Source organism: Bradysia coprophila (assembly GCF_014529535.1).
Source record: "Bradysia coprophila strain Holo2 chromosome X unlocalized genomic scaffold, BU_Bcop_v1 contig_20, whole genome shotgun sequence".
NCBI lineage: Eukaryota > Metazoa > Arthropoda > Insecta > Diptera > Sciaridae > Bradysia > Bradysia coprophila.
In genome coordinates this window covers 2,837,667-2,860,813 of record NW_023503307.1, presented here as the reverse complement: position 1 = coordinate 2,860,813, position 23,147 = coordinate 2,837,667, and the positions used below count along the sequence as shown (strand labels likewise).

The 23,147-nt window shown below is 33.9% G+C and overlaps 1 protein-coding gene across 1 annotated transcript; it reads right to left on the bottom strand.

The window, feature by feature from the left end:
- Positions 1-742: 742 nt before the first annotated feature.
- LOC119068650 (protein yellow) lies at positions 743-12,603 on the bottom strand. Its single transcript, XM_037172325.1, has 2 exons — positions 12,207-12,603; positions 743-2,252 (listed from the first exon to the last, which is right to left on the bottom strand). The coding sequence occupies exons 1-2, from the start codon at positions 12,433-12,435 to the stop codon at positions 940-942; spliced, it is 1,542 nt and encodes a 513-aa protein (XP_037028220.1). The 5' UTR covers positions 12,436-12,603; the 3' UTR covers positions 743-939.
- Between the last annotated feature and the right edge of the window lie 10,544 nt (positions 12,604-23,147).

Below are 23,147 nucleotides of genomic sequence, written 5' to 3'. Positions count from 1 at the left end.
TGAATTTGCTTCAGTGGTTTTTCAGCTGATACCCACATACAATCAAAACTGTTTAAACGGTTTAAGCTGCTACACGTACGCATACGCACGTCTTAGTTGTAACCTTCTTAGTAATGACGTATAAACAGTTTTGATTGTGTGTAACAGCAAATTCGTACTGAAACTTCAGTGTCTCTAACTGTATAATCGGTAGAAAAATTCCTCTAGAATCGAACACAGGTCATTTTGGTGGAAGGCGGAAGTTATGTGACGTCTTAAATTGATTGGCATGATTGTCTGATTTTATAATGACGCTAAAACTATAGAGCAAAGACTTTGATTTCATAGTATACTATACTAAGATCGATCGCTGTTGATTTCAGAAACTATGTGACAGAATTTTGAGTTGATATTAACCCCACGGGACGATATGTCATAAATCGTGTGTATTCGATTTCGTAACAAAAGGCGAGGAAATTAGCTCACTTGAACTTCACTGAAGAATAATGGTGTTTTGACGATCATGTTGTTTTATAGTCCAACACTCAACGAACTTTACTTTTGTTTTACGCTTACCAATCCATTTGTCTTAGTTCGATTATTATTATCGATGGTAATCATATGGTAACTACCTAGTTATTATCGATGGCATTGACAACCACTAATTTCCCAGGTTTCTTTTTTTTTTGCTTTTCAGACAGCCAAAGTGTTTCCTTTACATTCATTTCATTTTTTCATAACAAAGACAGGTGATTATTTTTCAAATTTTATTTATATTTTCTTTGAATTTACAAACGAATGATTTTTAATAAATAATTGTAGATGAGCAAAATTTCCTACGTGCTGGTTTAAATTATCTTTTTGCTATGTTTTTAAAATTTGCTTTGCTTATAATTGCACTGGATTTAAGCTTAAAAGCACCCTTTTGCCTAGCATTGTTATAGCTATGCTCTAATCGAATTACCACAATTGCCTTGACCACCACGAAGCCGAAGCCTTTGGAACACCTTGAACGCTGCTAGTGAAATCGTGTGGTGAATTTGAGTGATAAGAAATGCCGTTGTTGTTGTTATAAACGAATGTTTTAGGAACTCTGGTAGTAGTATACGGAGTTGATTGGTGCTCATGTACTTTGTAGTGAATTAAGGGTTGAGCGTGTTCGATTCCATTGGTTGTTGGAGCTCGGTTGATTGTTTTATACGCGCCAAGACCGGTTGGAATTGTATTAAGTTTAGCCTTTGTTGGTCGTGTAACAATTGGTGTATAACCGTATGGATTGTAAGTTTTGGCCGATAAATCGCATACAGTACCGGCAACAAGGTCAGCCAATGGTGCTGTGTAAATTCGGAAGTTGACATCGTTGTAGTCCAATTCGGCGATCAAAAAGACGGGCATACGATCGGACAATACCCACACATCTTTGTTTTCGTCAATCTTGACATCGGCAGGAAACACGAGTCCAACATCATCGCGATCAACGACTCCATGGTATTGAGGACCATAAGGCATAGACGAATGCCAGCAGCCAACAGCGTTTTGATCGATTAAATTGAAAAGCATAATACCGTCTTCGCTCAATACACGAGAAGTGGTATGACTATTTGCGCTACGTTCATCCAAGTATGCAAAATCGTGGAAACTATCTTCGACTCGGGATTCGTCACGAAGGATCCGGGTGGACACAGTGAATTCTCTGTGGCTAGCCAATGGACTGAAGTACATTGTACGATAACCATCTGATTTGATAGCTGACAGAGCCATTCCAAAGATACCTTCTTCACCCCATTGGAAGTTCAAACCGGCAATGTTGAAATCGCCACGTAGAGGATCGGGGAAGAAGAAACTGTGAGCGAAACGCCACGATTTATTTTGTTCGAATGAATAAGCAATCAATCCGTAGCCCAATTCGTCCGAAAAGTAGGCGAATGTATCTTCACAGGATTTTCCAATGTCGATGACTGTGTTGGCAATGAATGTATTAGGGTTTGTATCTTCCGGTCTGAATTCATAGCGACGGATTTTCGTGTTTGTGGCCAGATCGAAGACATTGATGGCATATGGGCAAACGTTTTGGGTTGTGTTTCCAATACCAATGGTACCGGTATCAAGAACCCACAAGCGGCCACATTTATCTGCTTTAATACGGTAGACGGTGTTCAAACCATTTTCGCAATCACCGACAGCATTGCTTTTCCAATCGGGATATGGAATCAGTTCGGGTGAACCGGAGAGTGTTTGATCGGTGTTAATGTAAGTCAATGTTGCTGGGATGCCTATAAGACATTAGAAAAAAACATTTTCATTCGTTATCTCATTAAATTAAAAATCTATTAAAAGTAATTCTACTCGACATTTCATTGTCTGTCAATCGAATGCGCAATATAGTGAGTGTTCAATGCACACTGTCCATTTACTTATCGAGTAAAAGATTCATTCAAGAATTTATTCATTCATTAAACGATTTATCTCAATTATTATTAAATCCGACTAATAACTTTGTGTGATCGCACAGTATTACCCCAGGCACTACTGCACCGGTTTCAGTGTCAATTGAAAATTATTTACTTGAAAATACTCTACACATAATATTCATACTGGTTTTTGAATCGTGTGAAAATAAATACTTTAAAGGCGACCCGCTCTTCAGGTAATTGATTTTAATGAATTGAGTCGTTTTTTATCTTTTGCCAGAAAATTTATTTTTCATTCATAACTATTAAGGCACGGTGCTCTAAGGTGTAATTCAGGGCCTTTCACCCTTACACGTTTTTGGAAATTTCGCTATTAAACGTGTGCACGAAATCTGGCTATCAAAAATTCAAATTAGGGTCTGAAAGCGAGATACTGAATGACGAAACTGCAGCTTGAAACGTAATGTGGTCTGATTCCTTACGATCTGTTAGCTCTTATACCGATATGAAACGATAAACGATCGAAAGGTACCAGATCTTTAAGAAATCGATTTATATGTTTCGTTCGTTTCTTTGGCAATCTGAGAATGATAAAAAATTTAAATCATTTTTCACTTCGGTTCAAAGGAAATTTGTTGATCGCAATTGCTGAAGTACAATCACATTGTCACATCATATCGATGAAAGACCACTTGAGGATTTTATTAAAAAAAAGTCGGTTGAGCATGAGTATTGTCCTTGTCCAATTAAATCAAAAGCCAGTCTGGGAAGATTGTTAAAGCAAACGAAAACAAAAAAAATGTGCCCTCTTTTGTGCTACATGATTTTTGGAAACAACGGATGGAATTCGGTTTGAACAGATCCAATCAATCAATCCGATACCGCCAATCGAAAATGGTTTTCTCGCATTCTTTGCTAGAACAAGCAAAACTCAAAATGCTGCTGACCTCTGTTTGTATAAATACCTTTCCAAGACAAAGTATCTCAGTTTGCTAATGCTTCAAACTCACCTATTTAAGGGACTTTGTTCGAATGCTGCACAAATAAGTAAAATAGTCTATCCAAGTTTAAGGGAAATAGTTTCCCAAAAATAGCTTAAAATTTCAGAATTTTGGTGTCTCTTCGACACTATCCAAATGTAATCGTTTTAGCTCAAAGACATAAAAAAACGACCAAAAAGGCATATAAAAACACCGGAGGCACCTCGCTTTATTGTTATGTAAGAAAAATTCCACTAAAATAGGCTCTGTCAAACTACAATATTTCTTAAGTCATTTGGTCCTTAAATCTTGTCTTGTGACTAAACAATGCGATATTTCCAATTCATAACGATTCATAAGACGGTTTCATAGTTTTCTTAAATGTTGCAAAACTAAAAAGGTAAATCCAACAACAACGGCATATAACAGGTAACGGAAGATTATTCCGTGCAAGTAAAGACCTCAATGAATTTGATAGTTTTTATAGATGGGGAAAAACAGTGTTGCACAATTCTGATTACTTATCAATCATAAAAAAATTCGATTGAACATTCATCAAACTTCATTTTTGCTGTAAAATTGGAAATATTTTATTTTTATTTTGTTGAAATAGAGAGGTGGTTCCTTTTCTGCGGTTACACGTAATCATTGCTCCTGTCTAACAAACATATTATAAAGATCTACTCCGTGTTTTAGAAGGTATAATTACTAAAAATAAACTCTCGATATGCAATTACATACCACACACAGTGTGTGCCAAAATTTCACACCTCATTCAATAATAACGGGTCTTGGTGATGTATTTTGATAGCATTTAAACGTTTTGCTTTTACAGAAACCCACACAATGCGCTTGCACGCAAATCTTGATTCACCGATAATCATTTTCGATCGGACGGTGTGATTTTTCTTTCCAAAACGTGTAAATAAAGTCAAGACACAACCGAACACTGCACCGACTTAGACGTATATATTATATATATATGTACAATATATTGTGTACGAGGGGCTCACTCCGGTTTACCCATATAAAAATATTTATAAAACCATAAATCAGATTCGAATGTCATATTTCATCATTTTAACATCGTGTTATTATTGGACTTAAAGGAAATAATATAAAAACAGAAACCGAAATTGGGATGGAAAAATGTACCTCATGTTAAATAAATAATGTAATAAAAGAATGCAAAAATGGTGTTGCGTGCATATTTTAATATGATTATTAAAGACATGATGCTTTGAACAGTCTTTAACAACAAATAATTTTACACCATCACGGTTGTTTTATGAATGTAATATTGTTTTCTATATCTGAAACTTTATTATTTTTTTGTTTTTACTTTATATTTATTCACCAATACAATTTTGCTCTATTTATGATAAATATTTTATGTAAAATTCGACCAATGAATGGAATTTCGTACATAAAATATTTTCTGATTTTACAAACTGAAAATTTACACATCAGATTGCATATCAGTTTAATACACATGTATACGAAGGTAAGAATGCACTCTGCACGGCTTGCAAATAATTATGTAATTCACATAATTGATTTGTGTACTTAATAGTAATTATGACCAATTATATTAGTGAAACAGACAGCGGCATGGGAAAAAGTGAAACTTATGTTGTTTCAAACAATTTCCATAGAAACATCTTCATTTTTATCGTCATCGTCGACATGTTTAACAGGGAGAAAATGTTGTGTTAACTGTTGTTTCCGTTGAGAAGATTTTTTTCCATAATCAATTTGAAATCTCCTAATAGTTCGCATCATGTACCAGTTAGAACCATATTTCCTTGACGGTGAAGTCCTAAGCTCAACTTCGTCCTAATGATATGGGAGTCAAAGGGATTTTTGATAATACGATAACTTGAGCAATTTGGATTTAAACCAATTCTCAAAATTTTGATTCAGAATCGATGAGCAATACATTTTTGGGGTCAAGTTCGTAGATGGGAAGTATCGACCTAGTGATGGAGAAGTTACTCCCAAAAGAATTGTTGTCTTTTTTTGATGGGACGATAAATCGAGTGGTTCTGAACCGATTTTCGATTGTTTCCCGTATTGAAGATTCAAATTCATGAGAACTGGTTAACAGATGAACAAAATCGACCTCAAATTCGATAGATGGCTTGATAGCATCGTAATTTGTCTGTATAACTTTCGAGGTCAGACTAGTACAACAGTAGTATTAACTCTAATGGCGTCAGCGTCACACACAGGAGTTCAGTAAAAATAATTTAGAGAATTTAGTCTTGCAGAAAAATGAAAGAACGTTTCAATATCTTATGATAACTTCGGCAGTCAAGAGACCTTCCCAATCCATAAGGTAGGACATGTGTATAAAAATAGCCAAACCGATGTGAAATGAAAGTAATATAAAATTGGAAAACATGAAAAAGTGATACTTTTGTGAAGATAATTGCAAAATGAAGTTGATTGGAAATGGCGGCTGCATGGTATTTTACCAGAACAACTATTCAAATTATTTAAAAATAAAATTTTGTGTCTATCGAACTACGCTCCTTATATGAATGCGTGTGGGTGTGACGAATACAAACCGATTAATGCACAATATGCATTTCACACTGACAATGCAGTGGACAATGCAACGGACCATCTGGTTGCCAGTTCAATATCAATATTGTTTTAACGGTGTAATTTGATTTAAATCTCTCATTCAAATTTTTTGTTAAAATCGATAATAAATTAGATTGACACTAATTATGACTTCAGGTGAAATGTTGTAGACCTCGCCATTTCATCAGTATTTTAAAATCGTTTGTCAATTATATGTTCAAATTGCACCACTTAAAGGTAAATATACCTTGAAATGAAAACCTTTATTAATATGGCACACGACTTGATCTAGATCTGGTAATATCTTTGTAAGCGGTACAACGAAAGAAAAATTGCCCGTGCACAAAGTGTTGCGTAACTTAAATAAAAAAATCGCCGAAAAATGACCGAAATATCTTTGAAATTAATTGAGGTGGCTAATACGGTCATCTGAAGTTCGATAGTTGAAAAGAATTCGTATAACGAAAACAACGAAATAATTAAATTGTCTCCTGTCAAAGACTTAAGAAAAGTAAATTAGTCACTTAGACATTAATTGAATTTTGCAATTGAAAAAAAAATTAAATGAAATCATAAAAGAAACATTTTTCTGCCTACAATAATTCAGGCCATACAAACAATCTGCAAAAAAAATATGTTTCAATCAAGTTACACCAAAACCATGAACAGACACCGTGGAAAACGAAGTCCGTTAATGCGCAGGTTAAACTGACTCGCTAAATGATCTCGCATGTATTTATGCATCACCACAACCAGATCAGATCAATGTAAAATTTACTCAATTAAAGTCATAACTTTTGTCCATGTCCATATATTGCGTAAAAACCTAATCACCCGATCTTTCTGCTATGCCATTTTTCACAAATCAATAATTTTTTAACAATATGATTAATGACACAGCTGAATGACATGTACACAACTTTTATTGCTCGATTCTGTTTACTGCACCAACTCATAACACGAGATTACTGACCAGACGTTTAATTGCAGTTTTTCTTTTTTTAATTTTAATTTTAATATTTTTTTCTCTCCAACGATTATACCGGTTAATGATACCTACCAAACTGTCAGTAAATGTTTTGATACAGTTTGAATGGACAATAGACAAATCGAACCACACAATAACCGAGTAAAAAAAATCGTCTAATGCTAAATGGGTATATCAATGTTTCATGAGACACCGTGGTGTATTGTTCAATATAAATTTACATTTTTGGCGGATCGGCTTTGATTTTTGTTGAGTCACGATTTGTGCGGGTTATTCGATTGAATTTTTTTTTATAAATAATATTTGAGAAGAAAGTACCACGACACAGTAGTGGTTCAATTTGGCTGATTTAGTCGATTTTAATTGTTTTGTATGGTGTGCCTAATATTTCTAATTTTTATAATTCGAAGGTTGGCATATTCGGATCGGTAAATCGCATATAATGTCTACATCTAATTATTAATTTATTTAAAATATTTTGGTTTACCTTGATCGATTAATATGATGAATTGGTACTTGGTACACACAACAAATTTATTTTATTCGAAAATATTAATCTAATTCACTTTTATATGTGTCGTCTAGTAAATGAATTAAAAAAAATATTTTGAGTCAACGCAATCCGTGTATACAACACATAAAGGTAATTATTTCGATTAATAATTCTTTGGAACAGATATTCAGTTAGATTGACAGTTTTCAAATTGTCCATTTCATGGTCGAATTTATAGTGGAAATTTTTCAATCTACTTTAAGTCTATTGAAGGTTGATCACCTTCTTCTGAAACTTGTCTAATAATGTGTCAGCATGATGAAATTCTTTTGAATTGTCCATGTAATTATATCTTAACCGTAAAATTTTAAATTAACAAATTTCCGTATCCTCATCTGTATCCTCGTTTGTATCCTTGTTCAGTAAAATTTGATTGAAATTGCAGCCAGTAATTATGACTTCATTTCAATACCACCCGCATCACAAAGTAATAATTTAAAAGAACGCAAACAGATTAAATAGACACTACTGAGTCGACTCGAAGGCATTGTCTTACAGGGAAGTAGGAATTTATCTCAATGCATGTCATGTTTGGTACCTGCACACTTACACGCTTTGCAAATTCCTCGACGTAGAAAAGTATTGTAAGCCTTTCAGATACGACGAAAATCAGCGATGACCTACAGTTGAAGTGTTTATACACCAGCATTACAATAGTACCACTCTTTTAGTTCCACTTTTTTCCGTTAAAGGGAAAAAAGTGAAACTATTGTAACGCTGCATATATGCATCTATTTACGAAAAAAGTGAAACTAAAAGAGTGGTACTATTGTAACGCTGGTTGTTTATACAGTGAAGTAAAAGATTTTGTATCAAACACTGGAGGATACGCAAAGAAAGTAAGACAGATTTGATCGCAATATATGGCATTACGCTTGCTGTTTCTAAAAGGTTGATGTTGAGCAGATCGATCGGATTTGATATATCAAAATTTTATCTAGCTCTTAGTGTGATTGCACATACTTTAAGGAAGACTTGTCACCTAGTCTTTCAATTCTCGATTTGTTAATAACTTCAAAAAAGATCTCATATCAAATAATGTGCGTTATTTTAAACAAGTGAAGTAGCAGATTATGCAATTCACTTGCCACTTGCCAAGGGAAGACTAACCCGATTTTACTTTTTCAAATCAAGATTAGTGTCGTAGATTAGATTAATTTGGTTAGCCAATAGAGTATATTGAAAATAAGACCGAACTTATAGTTCGAACTCAGTTCAATACAATTATTTCATTAACTTCACAGCATGTGAATGATCACAGCATGCAAATCGCCAGAATTGTTCCTAATTCGAATTTTTGCTTTGTCTATTTCCACAAAGTTCAAGTTCAGGTGTAAACCTGCAATAGAATAAAGTAGACAAAAAAAAAACAATCAAACAATGCCAACAATGCTACCGTATCTACACCGCATGTAACAAGAAAATTAATCACGTCTAGCCGATTACGCATAGACCTGTACCAAGACGAAGATATAGAACAATTTAATGTTGTTGTACATACAAGTTGTATTACAATTCAACGATTTATTATTCTTACCAACCTTGACCATAACATCGAATTTGTGACACAACTGAATATATATATATGTATATTGTATAAGTTGTACTCTTGCAGACTTTAATTATTTGGTTCGGTTCAATTTAGACCTTAATTCAACTGTATACATTGAACTCTAAACGCGGTGATTAATGATTTATCATGTAAAACAAAGCCCACATCGTGTTTTATGAATTAAAACTTTAAAGGCTTTGTCGTTAATTATTTTTCAACATTTTTCATTTTTTTCTGTATTCGTTCACAATGCCTTAACGTTTTGTGCGCACAAGAGAGTAAATTCTTGTACCGCAATACAGAATGCAGATAAAACAGCATTAAATTCACGACGTTTTTGTATTCACTTTCCGTGTTGAAATTATGTGTGTGTAATGCTAAAAAAGGTTCGCCGTCTGAAGTTGCGTTGAACTCTTTCGTTATAGACGTGCTATAGAGTTATGTCTTTTTTTCAATTTCGTTGTAATAAGTTTTTTTTTTCTTCATCAAACAGGAAATACAATAAACCGGACGATTTCTCAATATGTATAACAATAAGGGCATTAAAGGCCAGTATAATTGTTATGCATAATCTGAATAAATATTGTTGTTAAATGTCAAATCACCGAATCCATTGTTCGACTAATGCGCGTTCACCAGTTGCCATACAAAATATTAAATTGAATTATCAATCAAATTGTCTTTTTTCTTCTGTTCACGGTATATTGTGAGCAAAAAAAAAAAATAATTCCGTTTTTTTTCCACCTCGTATAAATAAACATAATTTAAAGTGTATCGAATTACAGTGCGCCACACTTGTCAGTGTTAATTGGTTAAGTATACATTATCACCATCTCACCCAGACCCAAAAATCATAGAACGGAATCGTACAAATAAATATAATTTTCAATGTCGGTGTTCATTTGACACCAATGTGCACGTAGGTATGCTGTAATTAGTCGAAATTCAAGCAATATACCTACATTCAATTAAACAAATGTATCAATTTAATTTGTTCATTTCGAATTATGAATTTTATTGCAGACGAAAATTGTTTTTTTTTGGTGGAAGAAGAAAATTAATAACTTGGCGAATAGGGTAAATGATGTAGCGTCTGACTACGTGGTCACTAAGTGGAGTTGTAACATTTCGATTAATCCAACTTTTTTTTGATTAAGAATGACTTAGTTTTGAGCAAGACATTCTTTAAATCGACATTTCACTGTGAAGCCATGATGGCACATTTTTGGCCTAATAATGAAAAATGTATCTAGTTCATGTTGTCTACTACATTGGCCAGAAATGTGCCATTATGGCTTCACAATGAGATTTAAAGAATGTCTTGGCCAAAAAAGTCACTAATTCTTACGATTCACTAATTCTTAAGATTCTTTAACATTTTTGCAGGTCGAACACTGAACGGTTTACATACAATTGCCCGAAAATAGAGGTGCACATTAAATACTTTGTGAAGTTTTTGCACTGTTCATTGTTTAATATAATTACCATAAAAAAATAAGTTGTCTCATTTTACCTCGGACAGTCAACACTTCATTTTATTAAACACTTTCAATTACTACTTTTGTTGCAAAATCTGACCACTTTAAAAAACACAAGTTTGAAAAGGAAAAAAAAATAATTTTGTCTAACACATCCGCTACCACTAACTCAACAAATGGCTAAATTTTGAAAATGCAAAAACAAAAAAAAAATTAAGTTAAGCTAACACAACCGATTGCCGATTTAAAACTCACTTTTCACTCCTTTAATAACGTCTCACCGGTCAGTATCTCCTCAAGTGATCAGAAATTACATCATTTACCGTATACTTGCCCGTCTCGCTACCCATGCAGAATGCACAACGACATAATATTATGGGCACTGCACTTAAATTCATAATTTTCGTTTATGCAATTTTTCATAATTGATACACCGGTCTGATTGTTTCCAATGTTTCACTGAATTTTATTAACATCCTCGTCAATGTCATTTTTGATATGAAAGGGAAATGATAATAGGTTATTGTTATCGTATCGATTCTTTACGGTGAAAAAACGAGTTTTTTTTGTTGAAAGCGTTCAGAAGAAATACGTGTTTTGTTCTGCATTTTTGCCTCTTTTTTCAGTGACGTTGTTGTTCTTAAGATCGCATTATTTAAATACGACACATTCGATGGGAATATTTTTAGATTATGACGATTTTTATCGCGTGATTTCTTGGTAAAGAATTCATTCTTTAACGGAAAATCTGAATGAAATATTCTCTGTCGGTTACATCAGCATGTCGTTCTTTGATAAGATTGAAGTAGAAAGTAGATCATATACTGAAGCACGACTTCTGATGCGACGGAGATCGATTTGCAATTAAATTTTGGTGAGAACTAAGATTTCCGCATTTCATTAATTGAATTTGTTGCTAAGTCGATCAATCCACAACGATTGTGACAATTTACAAAGCCTAACCATTTAATGCGTTAAGCACGAACAATAAAATGAAAATCACTCTTATGACATAAGTGCTTAATACACACCACATGCATCACAACATTTAATTTTCATCGAATTAACGTACACAATTGCTGCTATTTTTGCAATAGTCCTTCATGTATCGCATATATACAGTCTGAATTCAGGTAAATTTGTCATAATTCCGTCGTTATGGCCAGTGATTCTAAACTGAATAAAGCATAAACCAGATTCTACTTGAAAAATTGGCGCATATTAATACTGAATGCACTCGGTTTTACAATGTTGCAATTAATTACAATAAACTAGCAGAAATAATGCAAGACATGTGATCACAGCGAACGACTTAATTATGAAAAATCTTCAATGGTAAAATTGTTTACCATTTTGATTAATTACCAGTTTAAAATGCGTAACGGCAAATAATGATATGCTTCACCGACATTATAAATTATTTATGTCCATTAAATAAATGACGAATTTAGCTTGCAGTTTGCATATCTGATCTGATGCACTAATTCAGTGGTGATTTACTATCGTGTACTTAGTGTATTTTATTAAAATTAATAACACAACGACCAACCGTACAGTTTCGGTTAACAAGCCCCGTAACTGGTATTGTAGCGACATCATAGACAGTATGCCGTCATTTCAGAATTATAATATTTGCCGAAAAAAAATAAAACAAAAATAAATTTAAATGAACGTACCATCCTTCCAACGGGGCACAGTTACGAACAATTTGTTTCCCCAATGTTCGACACCAACCGGCAGTGCATTGGTTGGGATATAGTCACCAGCGGCAATAGCTTGTTGCTTCATTTGCAGACTGGGGAATGCAAAATCCATTTGCGTCCAACTGTAACGTTCCTGCAGTTTGTACGCTCCATGGGCAAGTCCAAATAGTGCCACACTTAGCACTATAAATACGCACTTCATTTTTTTTGTTTCTAAATTTATTTCCTTCAATTCGCTAAGTTTTTTGATTTATTTATTTGTTTAGTCGTCGATCACAGACGAAATTTTAATTTTTAAAACTTTTATGATCAAATATTCACTTCGGTATCCCTAAGTTGACACCACATATAAGACTGTTCACGCCATTAGCATCTGCTACATGTTATATTAAGTCCCCACCTGAATGTTACCTACCACCGATTGAAAAAAATATCAAAATAAAAATTTTAATTCTTGTTAGTGACGTCAAAATTTATATACACAAAAACCACTTAGTTTGGGTATTAAACCGAAGCAAAGCAATGCGGGTATTAAAACCGTAGCAAAATCTGTGCGTTTATGAATATTACGAGTATATACAACATACACTGTATAAAACCAGCTACTCCTATTATAGCCAATGTAAACAAAATATTCATTAACAAACAAAATCAGACAAGTAAAGCGGTTAAGTAATGTAAGGTATTACAGAGGAATTGAACTTCTTTTGCTGCAATGCCATTTTTTTCCTCATTTTGCTCATTTAGTGCATTACAAAGACTCGTTGATGGACGTTCGTATCATTTCTTATTATATTTTGTATCGAATCTCAACTCAACACGATTATTAACTGGAAATCCGTTGCACTTTTTTTTATGTAAACTTTATCGCTTGGCAAGTACCGTTTAAACAATTGATACACGTTCTCGATTATACAATGTTATTGTTAAATGCATTGGAATTTCTTTGATCGTCTGTCGTCTGATGGACACAAAATGAAAGAGAAAACTTGTTAGGATTGTGGACGCTCGATGTAGGAAAACACAATCTACAATTAAGTTTTTATTTTTAACAAGTTAGAAATGTAACATTTTTAATGTGTTTGCAAGGTATAACATACCAATGATATCGACGATAGGAATTATTATTTTTTAATCGTTCGCTGGTAATTAAGTGTATTTATGTCAACAAATATTATCAGCACAATTACGAAATCAATGATCTGAAAGAGGTTTTGTGATGGTTTATTCTCACATACCTACGTCAAATGAACGATCTAAGACAGAAAAATGTAAAATATCCAGTGTCACTATAAAAGATCATTGGACTATAGGACTCCTTAAAAGAAAATTGAGAAAAGTCAGAAACATTTTTCTTTTTCTCACATTCTCACATGATGACAGTTTGGCGGTTGTGTAGATCACATCAATACTTCAGTCAAACAATACACATCAAACAACACAACACATCAAATGTATCAAACAATCTGGAAACATTTTTCATAGGAAATGGTACTCTATTTGACAGCTGTCATTCGAGTCGTTCATCGTTTTTCAGTTTCCATACAGACCGTTTCCCAAACAACAATTACATCCAGAGCTTCAATTTACACTCATCGAGAAATTTTAAGTTGCCAGTTGCCAGCATAAAATATTGTAACAGCATCACACAACGGGAAATGATCTTTATGCGAGTGTATATTGGCTCATGACTTTATGGCTGAAAGCTTGAAACGGTACAAACGAAAAACTACATGTTTTACCTGATTAAACGTTCGATTGCGTAGACAATTTGTTGTTTTGTCGTTTTTAAGTTTTAATATTGTATTGCCAGCAGCAGGGCCTATATTAATGAAAATATTTTCGCGAATTTTCGAGATATTTTACGAATCTGTGAAATTTTACGTAACTTTCAAATTTCACAAAGTGAATTTTCGCCAAAATTCCTGAAAACATTTTCATTAATATAGGCCCTGCCAAGCAGTAAAAATTTGAAAAGCTCCTGTGGTTCTGTGTATTTCGTTTTTTTTTGTTCACCGGTGGATATCTGCATGTATCAACATCAACGCAATTGAAATCGTTTATATTTCATAATAATCCAACAAGTTTAATTTAATATTTCAAATTGTGAAAATAACATCAAACAGGTTCAAAACATTTATTGGACATAATTTAATAAAATTGAATTCAATTAAACTAGGGATAAAAATGTCATTAATCACCAATAATGTATATGTACCCGCCACAGAAAAACAAACATAGCCGAAGACTATTATTGACCGAAAAACTTGTTATATATTTTCCATATTTCGTGAACGCCATATTCTTAATGATTTTATCTGATGAATGAAAATAATGTAATGCCTCCACAATAATAATATATCCATTTCTCGTCAACGCACAGTAGGTGAATTATAAAAGTATAAATTGTTTAAGTATATTATGCCTTCATTTCTAAATGACTAAGCGGCTACACACGGCTCGGGTTGCATTATTGTTATTCTCACTAATAAATTTATTTTAAAGAAAATAAATTTTTTAGACATGGTCAACAGCGGGTTTTATTGTTCCGTATGTAAATTCATGATCACTTTTCACAGATATAATAAAGTTCATTAAAAAAACACCTTAGGCCAGCAAAAAAAAACAACAAATTTCCAATACATCGAAATTCTATGCGACTATCGATGAACACAATTCGCCAAAATCAATATATATGTACGAATTTAAGTGATCGTGAGTGTCAAGGGCCTTTCCAGATAATAATTACTCTATTGGACAAAAAAAATTTGTATAACCAAGTCTCAATATTTTCAATAAGTTGGTCATGACAGCATTTCGATTAAACCGATATTGCGTATACATTTTATAATATTTTTTAACAAACTCATGTTTTGTCAAATTATAATTACACATGAAATTGATCTCGGGTGGTTTGTCTATATGGCAGCGCAAAAAAGTATAACATAAAAATCATTATGTTGGCGAACAAGCTCATTTATAAGTGAAACAATAACGTAATTACGTTCGTGGCCTTAGCTTTGATTTGATTTTAGGTTTTATAGTTTTCGATATTGCACGTTTGTTTTAAAGCATTAAATACAATGTAGAGCTTTAAAATATTATCCAACACGTTTTATATGGCTGAACAATTTAACGCCACACGAATCTAAATAATTTATTAGTTAAATGGATAGCTAACGTTATCCACTGATAGACTGATACAGATTTATTGCTTTGAACATTAATCAATCATTGCCCCTAAATTATTCTGGCAGCTAGTAACACAAAGTTTGACTGTAATTTAAATTTATTGACTTCAAATTCCTCGTCGAATCTCACCTAATTTTTATAATCGGAAATTTTATGCTAAAAATTACAATAATAATTATGAAAACAAAGAGTTCGATATTAACACATTGGGTGTTAAATTACTTCCTGTGATTGCATTCATGACTAATAATTTTTTAAGATTTTTGACTTGCGTCTGAGCATGTAACGAAATTTACGTGGGATTGGAAAAACTTCTCGGATTGCTCAATTGTTTTTTATTTAAACCAAAAGCTACTGAAGCTACTAGTTACCAAAGCTGACGCATCGAACAATGAGAAACAAAAAGTTAAATCCATTCGCATGGATGGTAGATGCGTGGGACATGCCGCCAGTACAGAAAATAACGTTATGATGCATTAGGCCACAGTTACGGGATGTGAGAATATTTCTAAGTAAAATGTGAAAGTGTCCGAATCAGGTCAGGTTGTTACCTGAACCTGATTGGTCTTATTTTAACCAGACCTGAAGTAATCTGAAATCTGATTTAACCTGAAAAATAATAGCCTGACCCGGCAGGTTTTCAGGTTACCAGATTTTTGATGTAAAATTTTTCCATTTCACATATGACCCAAGCGTCGACGGCTGCGAAACGTAAACCTAAATTCTGGTGTTCACAAACAGAATTCCAGGCGTTCACGAATCGAGACGCGACGTACGACTCAATTGAAGGCACCACGAATAGCTCCTCTGAATTGAGTCATTTCTACAGAGCCGACTTCATCGACTATCTCATATGCAGATTCACTCTCGGAGTTCATTTCTTCTTTTGGACCATTAAATCCTGAATCATCTTCTTCTTCTGATTCATCGAAGATCGAGTCATTTGACTTCGAGGAGTTCGCGTTTGAAGAACTCGGCAGACTGTCTAATTAAAATTTACCTTAAGTCAAGTCAGTTTAGATAAGGTCACATCGGGTCAAGGGTAAATCAGGCCAGGTTCAGGTAAGTCTTTTGAATCTTTTCAGGTCGACCTCTTCCGAGTCTTATGTTTGTAATAAAAACATAAAAAGTGTTGAGTGTATGACTTTGAATTGGTATAAATTCTGATTGAAGAATGTGGATATGAATTAAAAATAATTTTAATAACTAAATGAACGGCTGTTCTAATTTGTATTACATAATACTACTTATACAGCTTGTCTTGTAGCAATAGTAAGGCTACAGCTGTGCTGAATAAATGTGTGACATTCGATATCATATTTACGCACGTTTTATTCGTTACCGTTGAAAATGCACCGATATTTCCTAATTCTATCGCAAACGACTAAATAGAACCTACAAGTTTTACGAAGCATAAAAATAAGTTCAATTAAAATCAAAATTTGCATAATACATTTAACACACACACCACACATACTTCGAATATGATCCACAGTCGACGAAATTCATACTTTTCGTTTCGGTAAATAGCAATGGATTTCACTTGAGCTTAGTTCATAATAATTAATTAGCTGATTTATTGACCTTATAAGTTGAAGCTCGGTATGCTTATTAAAAAATGAATTTACGTGTAAAATAAATTATTTCCAATCAAAAATGAATTTCACATAATATCTGCATTAAACTGAAATTAATTTAATTTGTAATAGACACCACATTTTAATATTTTATTATTTTATTTACGTTTTCGTTTTCTCCATGATTTTATTTTTAAAAAAAGAAGAAAAAAACATCCATAAATGCAACGCATTTTGCATTATAAGTTGTGACATCTTAATGCAATCAATACAAACCACACTGTTTTGTTTTTTCCGTCGAAACTAGAGATGTGCGCTGATGAGAAAAAGCTAACTTCATTTGCTTGAAATGATAATGTGAAAAGTCTATTCAAATCTGAGCAAATCGATAGGAGTCAGGGATGTTAGAGTCAATGTTTCATTGAATTCTCAATTAAATGTTTTTGAGTCATGTAGGCGGCTAAATTCATTTTTGTGAATCTAATTTACTCTGAATAAATATCTCGATCAGTACAGTCGCTTTATTAGAATCAATCCACTGCCAATAGGGTATGGGCATCCATCACAAGTAAATAGTCAGACAGAACTATTTAGTCAGACAGAATCATTTTGGTCAAGCAGAATCAAATTGGTCAGATAGAACTATTTGGTCGGACAGAACTATTTACACCAACAATTTTATGTGGTCAGTCAGAACTACAATCATTTACGGATACAGACAGATATCCACATAAGGGATCAGTTAGAATCTCTGGAAATTAACACAGAAATTTACCGAAATTCAAACGTCGTAAGTGCTCGGTTAGAAGTACTAATTTGTCGAAGTATGGATACAAGCAAGATATCTATTGAAAAACTAAACGGCTCAAATTATCAACTATGGAAATACAAAATCGAATTGGTATTGATCAAGGACCAAGTGTGGGATGTAGTGAACGAAAACATACCCGCAAACCTTACTGCAGCTTGGAGAGGAAAAGACGATAAGGCAAGGGCAATAATTGGTTTGCAAGTCGAAGACAGCGAATTTATTCATATCAAAAAGGCGAAAACATCGAACGAATCATGATCAATTTTGAAAAATCGACATGAAAAGCCAACGCTGACAAACAAAATTTCGCTCTTGAAAAGAATTTGCGGTCTGAAAATGAACGAAGACGATAATTTAGAGGAACATGTAAACAAGATGAATGATCTGGTTGAACAACTGGCATGTTTAGGTCAAGAATTGGCTGAAAATTTAATCGTTGCTATGATTCTACGTAGTCTGCCAGACTCATACGACTCACTCATAACCGCACTTGAAACTAGACCGGAAGAAGAGCTCACAATTACTTACGTTGTTGGAAAGTTGAACGATGAATACAAAAAGAAAACGGAATCGAAATGGAGCCATCTCAGGTATTCCGAATCTGAAAGTTCAATTCTAAAGATTTCGAATGGCGGACGTCAAGCTCAGAGAACTTGCAGCTATTGTCAGAAATCTGGTCATCTGAGAATAAACTGTTGAAGCTGCAAAGAATCATAAACCGAAAACAGAACCTCAGAATCCGAAGATAATTGAATCCGAAAACTCAATTACAACCGAGGAAGAGGATGACGGATATGAATATCTTTTTTAGTCAATGTCATCATTGAGGGGTTGTATAAGAATTCAATGATACCATTGAGGGGTTGTGTTAGAGTCAATGTTTCATTGAATTCTCAATTAAATGTTTTTGAGTCATGTAGGCGGCTAAATTCATTTTTGTGAATCTAATTTATTCTGAATTAATATCTCGATCAGTACAGTCGCTTTATTAGAATCAATCCACTGCCAATAAGGGATCCAGAAATGAAAAAAAAACATGACCCACGTCTATCAACGCTGCAAACAATCTGGATGAAAAGCTTAACGAACGGTGAAAGGTTTTATTTGAGCACCTGTTCAGGAGGAATATACTATACAAAATCCTTGGTTATAGAAGCGTTGATACTTACACCATCAAAACCTTAAGAAAGCGGCTGAAAAGTTTTGAAAGAAAAATAAAACATTGCTACTAAAATGAGCTGGTCCGGTCATGTGATTCGCATGAACCATGTGCCAATCTGATGGTACATGATCCGCGGTCCAGACTGCATTGTTGGAGCGGTCCTACGAGAGCTGGCGATTCGTAATTGAAAAGTTGTTTCCGCGGATTTTTAGAGATTGCGAAATTCCCTCTTGGAGTCAGCCAAAACTCGCTTGTGTTAATGGCCGCAGTTAAGTAAGTAAGTAAGGACTTGTTTCTACAGCCTATAAGCTCTCGTAATACAATTTTAACTTATTACTAACACCCTGATTAAAAAGAAAGAGTCTCGTTTTCTTTTGTTTATTGACCACGGCTACGCCTCATACGAAAACTCTACTTTTCATCTTTTTATTGTAAAGAGATGGAAGACACTGTTTCTTAAAATTCCTGTGTCAACTTTAAATTTTTATGAAATTTCGAAAAACAAAATATTGAACGAAATTGACCGAAAAGGAGCTACAGGACCACACTGGGCTAGCCGCCACAGAGAGTTTTAGATGTGCGCACATTACTAGTCGAAATTGTTCATAAATGGTAGGAAAATTAGATACAATTCGCAGATACTCTTTGTACCAAGTGTATATATCCGTCTATCAATTATGAGTCATGAAAACATGCCTTATCACTCACATCATCTTTTTTCAAATATTATATTTAGCTTGCGGAAATCCAAAGCTTCAACGACATCCATAACATCCATAACAAGTAAGCTTTCTTCAAATTAAATTTAATTATTGTAATACCATCATCACCGTGAGTTGAGAGGAAATAAAAAAAAACTTTTATAAATGTTATTGGATATATTTATCGCATCGTACATCATTATTATTTTGATGTGTATATTTAGCAAGCGAGCAGATTCTGCTCAGCACAGCTAATTTAATAAAATTCTAACAATTCAGTGAATTTTATATCCACAGTCCGAATAACAAGAAAGAAAAAACTGACAACTCTCAATTCCGAAAACGATTTATTTATTCCTTTCTTGACCACTTTCCACACTAATTTTACTTTTTGTTTACCGTTAAAAACTTTTTCTCAACTAAGTGACGAAAAGTGAAACTTGTGTTGCCTTGAGATAAACGTTGTATGCAACTCGGTGATAAATACTTTTTTTTAGACACATGATGTGTATTGCAATAAACAACTATTTGAACTTTAATATCGCAACATCAGCCTTTCAAACGTCGAAATGAACCGATCTTTCGCACTAGTGCGACTTATCTGGACTCTCAGACACGGCCAGCGGCCTCAAAAGCATTTATCACGCGATGGCTGAAATACCTATTTTCCACAATAGTGAGTTCTAGCGTTTTTCGAAATACTTGTCTTTCGACATCAAAGTACGAAATGCTTTTTTGCGTAGTGTGAAAGAGCTAAACGAACCACTTGACACCACCTTCAGTTATGTGTACAATAAAACTGAAGAATATAATTTGCCCTATTTCGTCACCGTCGTCCAACATCAGTTCTGCCCATTGAATCAGAACGCTCTACTAACTCACCTGCTACTTGCAACATAATGTCACCAAGTACCTACCTCACTAATTAAAACTATAATTTAAGATCATGATCAAGGGGTTAATAACGATCGATAGCGGAGTCGCAAAATAAATCTCCAAAGTATTATAATTCCAACTAAGCTGAACATGATTTTCTTTACTTACATTCCCCTGCTTTAGTATGGCTGTCATGCTGTCTGCCATCAAACAATAAATTTATTTAACACATAATACCGTTCATCACGGCAATTAATTCATATGCGCGCTTATTTGATTTAGAAATTGTTCAACTGATGCACATTCTCATGGTTGATGCATCTACCGAACAAATATATTCTCTTCATGTTGTCGATGCATTTAACACATAATATCGTATATAATAAAGCTATCGAACCATAAATAGAGACAGTTTTGATAAATTTTGTATGATTTTGTAAGTTTCAATTCAATTGATATTTAAGAGAGCCCGTAATTAAATCGACGAAGGATTATGAACTGAATTTATTAGTTGTGTGTTACACGATGTTTAACACTGTTATTTGAGACGAGATGGAATTTGATCTTATTAACAGGGCCTATTTCCAAGTAAATATTTTCTCGAATGACCCATAGAACTTAGGGACTTTTTAGCCCCGTACGAAGTACGAAGGGGCTTATAGGATTACGATGCCGTGTGTAATTGATGGAATTCGAAGCAGACGGTAAGGGCAAAGTGTTTGCCTATGTTCATAGATGACGAATCCGCCAAAAAATTTGGGCCGTCTGTCCGTCTGTCTGTCACGTCGATATCTTGAGTAAATCAAATCCGATTTCAAAAAAAAAAAATTTTCCTGAAAGATAGTCAAAATAGTGAGGCTAAGTTCGAAGATGGGCATATTCGGGTCGGCCCTTCGTGAGTTAGGGCCACCTAAGTGATTTAAGGTCTTTTGGTGATATTTATGGCAAAATAAACGATGGAAATGTAAATGACACGGCAAATGATAGGTATTGTCAATACCAATCCAGGAAAAAAAAAGTTTTTTAAAATCGGGTGAGTGGACCGTGAGTTATGGCCTTAGAAGTGAAAAGCTACTAGGGCCCTATGTGTATTTTACATATAACTCGAGCAAATTTCATCCGTTTTTCGTAATTTTTGTTTCATTTGGAAGGTAATCAAAGGCCGAATAGAATGTTGTTGAAAAAAAATTAAATTTGGGTCCTCGGACTAAGGCCGCTACTAGGGCCCTATGTGTATTTTACATATAACTCGAGTAAATTTCATCCGTTTTCCGTATTTTTTGTTTCATTTGGAAGGTAATCAAAGGCCGAATAGAATGTAGTTGAAAAAAATTAAATTTGGATCCTCGGACTGAGGCCGATACTAGGCCCTATGTGTATTTATACTCAAGAAATTAAAATTTTAGGGCTATTTGAAATTTTTGTTTTATTTGAAAGGAACGTCGTACGGGGCTTCGTAATTGCGCTATGCGCAATTTCTAAGATGTACACATTACATAATAATTTTACTTTAACTACTTTAACCGGCGCATAGGCTTACGGTCAAAGTAGGGTGACAGACGCACTAGGGTCACGTACGCAATAGATATACAGGTTTTTAGGGGGTCAGTCGCAGCAAACGCTCCGACTGTTCTGATGGCTCGTTTTTTCGGCGATACATTCTTTAAAACATTTTGTTTACCATGGGTTTTCGATGAATTCAAAAAGAATTTCGATAAAATTCACGAAAATTCAAGAAAATATTTCCACGAAAATAGGCTAAAGAAGACATTTTGTGCACCGGACAACTGAAATACGACATATTTTGCAATGAATTTTTGTTATGAAATGTCACTTTTTCCCGAACGATATATCGTGCGGTAAAAAATTCATTTCTTTACGATTTATCGCGTGAGAACGGTTTTGAATAAATTTTTCCATGACTGTATGATTGAACAATATGTGAATGTGAACTTTGAATTTTTTCAAGTAAACGAATGTGTTTTGTCTATTTCAGTTGTCCTGTGCACAAAACGTTGTTCGTACCTCGACAGGAAATGGATTTATTCAGCACACGTCCCAAAAAGATCGTCATTTCCTGACTTGGTACGATAAATACTATGTCTGACACATACAACCTGACGTGAGTCGACCCTATCAAGCCTGATATAACAATACCATATTGTAACAATTTCTTTAAAAAATTATGGAAAGTATCCATTATAGATTATTAGATCTGCGAGCAGGCGGACTGATTCAGTTGATCACCGAATTTATTGTATTTCATGGGATGTACATAGACTAATTAGAGTGAAATAATTAATTTAAGATAGAGGCAAAACTGTCTGTAATATTAGTTGGATGACTTTTCTCTTTCATGTGAAAGAAAATTTGCTTGTTTTTCTTAAACATCAATTTCCTCGTTAATGTAAAAACGGTTTTATTTTGTTTTGATTAATTCACATGACGTTTTAATTTGTTGGTATTTTTAAGCTTGTCACTATACTTACCCGTTTCACCGGTATCAATTTCGCTGAGTTCGTCTTCAATTTATTCAGTTAACAACGTGGAAGCGATTTATTTTACTTATAAAGAAAGATGATCGAATGTTGATTT